The sequence below is a fragment of the Hemiscyllium ocellatum genome, chromosome 2 (assembly GCF_020745735.1).
Source record: "Hemiscyllium ocellatum isolate sHemOce1 chromosome 2, sHemOce1.pat.X.cur, whole genome shotgun sequence".
NCBI lineage: Eukaryota > Metazoa > Chordata > Chondrichthyes > Orectolobiformes > Hemiscylliidae > Hemiscyllium > Hemiscyllium ocellatum.
In genome coordinates this window covers 38446975-38456928 of record NC_083402.1, presented here as the reverse complement: position 1 = coordinate 38456928, position 9954 = coordinate 38446975, and the positions used below count along the sequence as shown (strand labels likewise).

Here is a 9954-nt window from a genome sequence, read left to right as displayed (position 1 = left end):
GGGTGAGGCTGGGGAGAAGGTAGATGGAGGTAGGGGGATGATGGTGACAGGTCGGAGGGAAGGATGGAGCAGATAGATGGGAAGGAAGATGGACAAGTTAGACACTTCAAGAGGGCGGTGCCGACTTGGAGGGTTGGATCTGGGATGAGGTGGGGACAGGGGAGATTTGGAAACTAGTGAGGTTGATATTGATGCCTTGTGGTTGAAGGGTCCCAATGCGGAAGATGAGGTGTTCTTCCTCCAGTTGTTGGGTGTCTTGGATTTGGCAGTGGAGGAAGCCCAGGACTTACATGTCTTTGGGGAGTGGGAGGATGAGTTGAAGTGGTTGGTCACGAGGTGGTGGGGCTGTTTGGTGCATGTGTCCCAGAGATGTTGCCAGAAACATTCTATGAGTTGGCATCCTGTCTCCCTAATCTAGAGGAGACCACATTGAGAGCAATGGACACAGTAGATAAGGTGTTAGGATGTGCAGGGTTTGGAAATATCCTTTGGGGCATTGGACGGAGGTGAGGGAGGAGGTATGGGCATAGGTTTTACACCTCTTGTGGTGGCAGGGGTAGGTGCTGGGAGTAGAGGGTGGTTGGTTGGGGCATGAAACTAATGAGGCAGTCATGGAGGGAATGGTTTCTGCGGAATGCAGAGAGGGGTGGTGATGGAGTCTGATTGTAGATGGCAGAAATGGCAGAGGATAATGTGCTGTATCTGGAGGTTAGTAGGGTGGAAGGTGAGGATTGGAGGGGCGGGTTCTATTGTTGTTGTGTTTGAAGGGGTGGGGTTCAAGGGCAGAAGTGCGGGTATGGAGGAGATGTACTGGAGGCCCTTAATGATCACATGGGAGGGGAAATTGCAGTCCTTGAAATAGGATGCTATCTGGGATATCCTGGACTGGAATTGCTCCTCCCGGGAGCAGATTCAGCAGAGGCGGAAAAGCTGGGAGTTAGAGATTGCACTTTTACAGGAGGGGTTGTGTGAGGAGTTGCAGTCCAGGTAGCTGTGGGAGTCAGTGGGTTTAAAATAGATGTCTGTGTTGATTCGGTTGCCGGGGATGGAGAATGAGAGATCCAGGAAGGGGAGGGAGGTGTCCGGAATGTTCCAGGTGAAGTTGAGGTCAGGGTGAAAGGCATTGGTGAAATTGATGACCTGTTTCACATCCTTGTGGGATCATGAGATGGTGCCGATAAAGTCATCAATGTAGTAGAGGAAAAGGTGGGGGCTGGTGCTGGCGTAACTGCGGAAGATGGACTATTCTACATATCCTATGAAGAGGCAGAAATAGCTGGGGCCCATGTGGGTGTCTATGGCTATCCCTCTGGCCTGATGGAAGTGGGAGGATTCAAAGGAGAAGTTGTTGAGAGTGAGGAACAGTTCAGCTAGTCAAATGAGTGTGTCGGTGAAGGGGTACTAGTTGGGTTGGTGGGAGTGGAAGAAATGGAGGGCTTGGAGGCCTTTGCCATGGCGGAAAGATGTGTATATGGATGGATGGTTGTCCATGGTGAAAATGAGGGGTTGGGGCCAGTGGAAATGAAGGTCATGGAGGAGGTGGAGGGTTTGGGTGGTGTCCGAAATGTACGTGGGAGTTCCTGGACCAATGGAGACAGGATGTTGTTGAAATGTGAAGAGATCCATTCAGTGGGGCAGGAGCAGGTAGAGATGATATGTCGACCAGGTTTGTGGATTTTGGGTAAAAGGTAGAACCGGACCGTGCGAGGTTCTGGGATTATGACATTCGGAGGCTGTGGATGGGAGATCCCCTGAGGTGACGAGGTTGTGGATAGTCTGGGAGATGATGGTTTGGTGATGGGAGCTGAGGTCATGGTCGATGAGGCAGGAGGTGGAGGTGTCCGTGCATTGGTGCGTGGCTTCAGTGGTCTAGTGGTCGATGCGCCAAAATACCACTGCCTCCCCCCCCCGTCCACTGGTTCAATGGTGAGATTGGGGTTGGAGCGGAGCGAGTGAACGGGCGTGCTTTGCGAGAGTGAGAGGGTAGAGTGGGTGAAAAGGGTGGACAGGTTGAGGCGATCAGTGTTACGGTGGCTGTTAGAGATAACGTCAAGGGTGGGTAATAGGGTGCATGGGGTGTCCAAGTAGATGGAGGATGCTGGAGGTGGGGGAAGGGGTCCTTGGAGGATGAGTAGGAGTCACAATTTAAAAAGTAAGCACAGAGGTGACGGAAGAAAAGTTCAATATTGCAACAGGTATGGAATTCATCGATCCAGGAACATAATGAGACCTTTAATGAGGACTAATCATTCATCCCCAGTGAGGGGGAGGTGTGGTTGAAGAATCTATTTTCTTCAACATCTGCTATTGTCCCTCAGACACCTTTGCTGCTAAACGCCTTTCACATTCCACTCCAGCTAGCTCTGCCGCCATTCCTTTTTATTATTCTCACTTAAACTTAGGCCAGTTATTTCTGACTGAAGTTCTTCCCTCTCAAGCTGAATGTTAAAACCTACCATGCTGTGATCACAATTTCATCAGGGATCTTTTATTCTGAGATCATTTATTAAATCTGCCTCATTATAAATCACCAAATCCAAAAGCCAGATCTTTGGTTACATCCACAACATGTTGTTGTATTCCAGACTGTGTACCACTGTTTAAACTTCACGAGTGATCCAATCCTGTTGAGGACTTACCCAGAGATGGTGGTTATGGTGTCTAGGACTTTGGTGTAGGGGATACTTCTGTTTGAATGTCAGCTTGTTGACTGACTGACAGCTCTTCCAATTTTAGAACAAGTTATCAGACGTTCATAAGGAGAACACGGCAGAATCAATAGCGTCGGTTGTGTTGTTGTTTCTGGCACCTGGTCTAATGCTCATTATCTGTTAGTTGTCATTCATTTTGATTTTTCTGCAGTATTTTGATATGACTGTGTGCATTCTAGGTTTTTTGAGAGGACATATAAGAATAAACCACCTTACTGTGGATCTGAGGTCATTCGGCATGACTATAGATTTCCTATCCAAAAAGTTGAGATTAGATTAGATTCCCTTCAGTGTGAAAACAGGACCTTTGGCCCAACAAGTCCACAATGACTCTCCCATTACTGGGATTAGCTTTTAAGACCAAATTGTTTATTAATTAATTGAACTTAAATTCCATCAACTTCTGCCTGTAGAATCCCTGCCTAAACCTCTGGACTACTAACTCTAGCTGTACACTCCTCCGAGTTCTGTTTAATACTTTTGTCATTGAACAAGTTTCTGGCCAATTTTCCTCATAAAGACTTTGATGTGGCTTGATCCTAACTTTTGTTTTATTACACTCTTGTAAAACATCTTGGGATTTTTTTTATTTAAATATTATTGTAACAATTTGGAAAATGTCTGATTTTTAGGGGGAATAGAAGTCTAGAATTTGAGACAGCTGCTTGACCATCTGGCCTGTCTGACCTGGAGGTGTGTTTGGTAATGCTCATAAAATCAGAAAATGTTCCATTCTCTTTACTGAAATCCTTCAATTGGACAAGCATAATAATTTCACTGCTCCAAAAAGTGAAATAATTCTTGCAACAAATATTTTAACTTGGTGTGGAGTTTGAATAGGATGCTGTTACTTATGAATTGTTTAATCTGTGTCAACAAAAAAGGGTAATATGTTTATTTTGATAGGTCCAACAGTGTTGGAGAAACAGCCTTCAAATTCAAGCATTCGAACTAAAAGGTGAGATAATAAAGGTTGTACTGTATCTCTACTATCTGATTATAATTTTGTGTAATTTATATATGTTACATTATAGAATCTGTATTTCTACAAAACCATAAGACATAGGAGTGGAAGTAAGGACATTCGGCCCATCGAGTCCACTCCGCCATTCAATCATGGCTGATGGGCATTTCAACTCCACTTACCCGCATTCTCCCCATAGCCCTTAATTCCTCGAGACAACAAGAATCTATCAATCTCAGCCTTAAAGACATTTAGTGTCCCGGCCTCCACTGCACTCTGTGGCAATGAATTCCACAGGCCCACCACTCTCTGGCTGAAGAAATGTCTCCACATTTCTGTTCTGAATTGACCCCCTCTAATTCTAAGGCTGTGTCTATGGGTCCTAGTCTCCTTGCCTAACGGAAACAATTTCCTAGCGTCCACCCTTTCCAAGCCATGTATTATCTTGTACGTCTCTATTAAGTCTCCCCTCAATCTTCTAAACTCCAACGAATACAATCCCAGGATCCTCAGCCGTTCCTCATATGTTAGACCTGCCATTCCAGGGATCATCCGCGTGAATCTCCGCTGGACACGTTCCAGTGCCAGTATGTCGTTCCTGAGGTGTGGGGACCAAAACTGGACACAGTACTCCAAATGGGGCCTAACCAGAGCTTCATAAAGTCTCAATAGCACATCTCTGTTTTTATATTCCAACCCTCTTGAGATAAGAGACAACATTGCATTCGCTTTCTTAATCACGGACTCAACCTGCATGTTTACCTTTAGAGAATCCTCGACTAGCACTCCCAGATCCCTTTGTACTTTGGCTTTACTAATTTTCTCACCATTTAGAAAGTAGTCTATGCTTTTATTCTTTTTGCCAAAGTGCAAGACCTCGCACTTGCTCACGTTAAATTCCATCAGCCATTTCCTGGACCACTCTCCCAACCTGTCTAGATCCTTCTGTAGCCTCCCCACTTCCTCAGTACTACCTGCCTGTCCACCTAACTTCGTATCATCGGCAAACTTCGCTAGAATGCCCCCAGTCCCCTCATCCAAATCATTAATATATAATGTGAATAGCTGTGGCCCCAACACTGAACCCTGTGGGACACCGCTCGTCACCGGCTGCCATTCTGAAAAAGAACCTTTTATCCCAACTCTCTGCCTTCTGTTAAACAGCCAATCCTCAATCCATTCCAGCAGCTCATCTCGAACACCATGGGCCCTCACCTTGCTCAGCAGCCTCCCGTGTGGCACCTTATCAAAGGCCTTTTGAAAGTCTAGATAGACCACATCCACTGGGTTTCCCTGGTCTAACCTACTTGTTACCTCTTCAAAAAATTCCAACAGGTTTGTCAGGCATGACCTCCCCTTACTAAAACCATGTTGACTTGTTCTAATCAGACTCTGCTCTTCCAAGAATTTAGAAACCTCATCCTTAATGATGGATTCTAGAATTTTACCAACAACCGAGGTTAAGCTGATTGGCCTATAATTTTCCATCTTTTGTCTTGATCCTTTCTTGAACAAGGGGGTTACAACAGCCATCTTCCAATCATCCGGGACCTCTCCTGACTCCAGTGACTCTTGAAAGATCTCAACCAATGCCTCTGCTATTTCCTCAGCCACCTCTCTCAGAACTCTAGGGTGTATCCCATCAGGGCCAGAAGATTTATCAATTTTAAGACTTTTTAACTTTTCTAGCACTATCTCTTTCGTAACGGCAACCATACTCAACTCAGCCCCCTGACTCCCTTTAATTTTTGGGATATTACTCATGTCTTCCACTGTGAAAACTGACGCAAAGTACTTGTTAAGTTCTCCTGCTATTTCCTTATCTCCCATCACTAGGCTTCCTGCATCAGTTTGAAGTGGCCCAATGTCTACTTTTACCTGTCGTTTGTTTCTTATGTACTGAAAGAAACTTTTAGTATCATATTTGATCTTCTCATTTCTTATTACACTCTTTGTTATCCTCTGTTTGTTTTTGTATCCTTCCCAATCTTCTGATTTCCCACTGTTCTTGGCCACTTTATAGGATCTCTCTTTTTCTTTAATACATTTCCTGACTTCCTTTGTCAGCCATGGTTGTCTAATCCCTCCCCGGATAATCTTTCTTTTCTTGGGGATGAACCTCTGTACAGTGTTCTCAATTATACCAACAAACTCCTGCCATTTTTGCTCTACTGTCTTCCCGGTTAGCCTCTGCTTCCAGTCTATTTTTGTCAGTTCCTCTCTCATGCCCTCATAATTACCTTTATTTAACTGTAACACCATTACATCTGATTTTGCCTTCTCTCTTTCAAACTCCAGACTGAACTCTACCATATTATGATCGCTACTTCCTAAGGGTTCCCTTACTTATAAGATCTTTTATAGAGTCTGGTTCATTGCAAAGCACTAGGTCCAGAATAGCCTGCTCCCTTGTGGGCTCCATGACAAGCTGTTCCAAAAAGCCATCCTGTAAGCATTCCATGAATTCCCTTTCTTTGGATCCACTAGCAACATTATTTACCCAGTCCACCTGCATATTGAAGTCTCCCATGATCAATGTGACTTTGCCTTTCTGACATGCCTTCTCTATTTCCCGGTACATGTTGCATCCCTGGTCCTGACTACTGTTAGGAGGTCTATACACAACTCCAATTATGGTTTTTTTGCCCTTGTGATTCCTCAATTCCACCCACACAGACTCCACATCATCCGACGCTATGTCATTCAATACCATTGATTTCATTTTGTTCTTAACTAACAAGGCAACCCCGCCCCCTCTGCCCACCTCTCTGTCTTTTCGATAAGTTGAAAAACCATGGAGGTTTAACTGCCAGTCCTGACCCCCCTGTAACCAAGTCTCTGTGATGCCTACCACATCGTAATCATTCACTATTATCTGTGCCATTAGTTCATTGGCTTTGTTATGAATGCTACGAGCATTCAGGTAAAGTGCCTTAATGCTAACTTCCTTATCATTAGAGATGTTGGAAGTCATATGATGTCCTAAGTTATCCTTGCTTTTTTCTGCATTCTCAGTCTGCCTCAATTTTAAATCCGCCTAGACACATGCTATCCTGCTGCTTATCTTTCCATTTAACGCCATACTCCCTGTCGCTTTCACTTTCCCTTCCCCCCAACTCAGAAGTTTAAACTCCTACTGACCACCCTATTTAACCTCTTCGCTAGAACATTAGTACCTGATCGGTTCAGATGGAGACCGTCCCAATGGTACAGATCCCCCCTGTTCCAAAACTGATGCCAATGCCCCATGAAGTGGAATCCCTCTTTCCCACACCAATCCCTTAGCCACGTGTTTACTTGCCTAATTTTCTTGTCCCTATGCCAATTGGCACGTGGCTCGGGCAGTAATCCGGAGATTATGACCCTTGAGGACCTGTGCTTCAATTTCCTGCCTAGTGCTTTGTAATCCCCAAAACAGGTCCTCCACCCTAGTTTTGCCTATGTTGTTAGTACCAACGTCGACCACAACAACTGGATCCTCCCCCTCCCGCTCCAATATCCTTTCAAGCCGGTCGGAGATGTCCCGCACCGTGGCACTGGGCAGGCAACACACCATGCGAGACTCCCGATCCGGCTTGCAAAGGATACTATCTGTCCCCCTAATTATAGAATCCCCTATAACCACTACTTGTCTATTAGCTGCCCCCTCTTGAATGGCCTTCTGCACCATGGTGCCTTGGTCAGTTGGCGCATCCTGTCCAGAGCCCTTTTCCTCATCCGAACAGGGAGCAAGAATCTCATACCTGTTGGACAAGGTCAAGGGCTGAGGCTCCTCCACTCCTGAACTCAGGTTCCCCCTACCTGCCTCACTTACAGTCACACTCTGTTGTGCCTGATCACTAGCTGAATGTGAATTACTTAATCTCCCAGGTGTGACTGCCTCCTGAAACAAAGCGTCCAGGTAACTCTCCCCCTCCCGGATGTGCCGCAGTGTTTGAAGCTCAGATTCCAGATCATCAACATCTGATCCAGAGTTCTTTCAGCAACCAACTCTTGCTGCAGATGTGGTCACTGCCGTTCACAATGGGATCAGCCAGCTCCCACATCATACAGCTACAGCACATCACCTGCCCAGCCATCTCTGCTTAGTTAGTTAATTACTTAGTTACTTTGTACAAGTTTGAGTTAGAATACTTTCTGATACCTCTCTGCTATAGTTTTTCCCTAAAAAAGGAATAATATATATACACACAAAAAAAGAAGTAAATTTTTTAACTAGTCACTAGGAAAGATATAAAAAATCCTTACCTTTAAAAAAAAAACCCAGAGTAGTTAAGAAGGTTAGAGGAGGAGGGTGGGTGGGAGATACTACAGGTGTAGAATCTCGGGTTTAGCTGCCTTCCTGAGTTGTATACTCACTGTTTTCCTTCCCGGCTGCCCCTCTGCTCGCCGTCACTTCCTCTGCTGCTCCCGCTCTTTCAGTGAAGAGAGAGAGAAAAAAAAAACACTGCTGCCCGCTACAGGTAAGTAATTTTAAAACAAACTGTCTTACCTTAGCTGTAGTCTCCCGGGTTCACTTTTACTCAGCTGCTGCTCCCACTCAAAACCATGGCTTTGTAATGAAATAGTTTTGATATGTATTTTTATTCACGGATATGGCTGTGTTTTCTATATTAGTTTTTCACTACATCCCTCTAAGTCTTATCTTTGGGGTAACATTTATTGTGTTTTTATAAAAAATTGAAATACTTTCTTCATTTTTACGCTTCTATATGATTATCTCACGAGGTTGAGATGTATGTTTAGACAAACTTGTACAAAACACCTTTTGAAATAGGAGACTTGGAGTTCATGTTGTGTCTGATGTATTTTAATGAGGAAAGAACATTGTTAGTTACCAGTTTCAGATTATGAGAATTGTACGTTTCTTCGAGAAATTGACATTTTACTACCAAAATGATTGGGAGGCAGTCTGAAAATAGGTATTTTGTAACAAAATCAGTGCTTAATGTTTTTAAGGCTGGCAGCTGGGGAGATCCATTTATATAAAACTGGAAAGTTTATATTTAGTGTTCCTGCTGATTGTGAAGCGAGGGAGATGATGCTGTTGTGGTAATCCAGAGGCCCTGGCTAATGTTTGGGGGTGTGGCTTCAAAATCTTGGAGTTTAAATTCAAATTAATAAAGAAAACTGAAGAACTGTGGATTTGTAAGCTTTTCTCAGTAATAGTAACTATGGTTATTGTAAGAGCCCATTTGGTTTGCCCTTCGGAGAAGGAAATTGGACATATGCCTGCCTTACATGTTGTAAATTTGGAGTCACAATATAGTTGACTCCTAACTGCCTTCTAAAACCCACTCCGTTCACAGAGGATGTTGACAAAATGCTAACCCTGCATCCCATGAAAGTATAAAGAAAAAATTTCAAAGATACTCACAATGTCATAATGTGGTCGCTGATTGCAGGGTAATGTGCCAGCATGTCCCTGAGTTTAAATGTCAGGAAAGATCTGATTTCATGATTTAAATCTCACTGAATATGAGTAATATTGGGAATTTGCTGTGTAAAGAAATGAAGATGTGACAAAGCTAACTGTGCTCTTTTGTCTGTGTAACTTTAATATTAGACTTAGCTTTTTCAGTGGGTAATCAGTTCTTTTTCTTCTTCCACTACTACCCTCAAACAAAATGTGAAAGGAGAATCGGCACTCTTTCATTTTATTCATCCTTGTATAAAATGCTAGTATGATCTAAATCCAGAGATAAATTGAAGAGTCGGTCTGTTTGTAATTCTTGCTGTTTTGTTGTTTGTAAATTTGTTTATTGAATATTTTCTTTTTAAAATTGTTTTCAGAACTGGATCCACAACCCAGCAACAAATAACCAAGAAAGCAAGATGTAATGGTTCCAAAAACACCATTGATAAATTTTTTAAATAAATAAGCTAATAAAACAAACTGATTTAAAATAAATTAATTGTCATTTTGATAATGCACAGTGTCCAGTACATGTTATAAAACACTTTTGTTTATATAGTTGGTATATTCTCAACTCGTTTATTTTCACTTTTATCAATTTGTTGAGCAATTGTTCCATAGATATTTAAGCCAGAAATTTTAGATGTCAAGATAAATTATAATGACTATCAGTAATAAATAATTACTTTTCCAGACTGAATTTAAATAGATATGGAATCATGAAATCTGTTCTTTAAATTAAGAATAATGCAAGTTTTTTTAATCCTGAAAAACATAAATCAAGAACTTTAAAAAATCATGTAATATACAAAAGTGTGTAAAAGACTTGTTTTTTATAGTAATATGTTTTTCAATCATTTATG

At 42.8% G+C, this 9954-nt stretch overlaps 1 protein-coding gene across 2 annotated transcripts in view; it reads left to right on the top strand.

Annotated features, from left to right (window-relative positions):
* Nucleotides 1-9821, top strand: part of polk (polymerase (DNA directed) kappa) — a 75601-nt gene extending 65780 nt beyond the window's left edge. For both annotated transcript variants that reach the window (XM_060835878.1, XM_060835879.1), the window contains exons 14-15: nt 3618-3669; nt 9469-9821. In XM_060835878.1, the coding sequence (XP_060691861.1) occupies nt 3618-3669; nt 9469-9553 (137 nt within the window). In that variant the 3' untranslated portion in view covers nt 9554-9821. The remainder of the gene's footprint in view (nt 1-3617; nt 3670-9468) is intronic.
* The last annotated feature ends 133 nt before the right edge of the window (nt 9822-9954 follow it).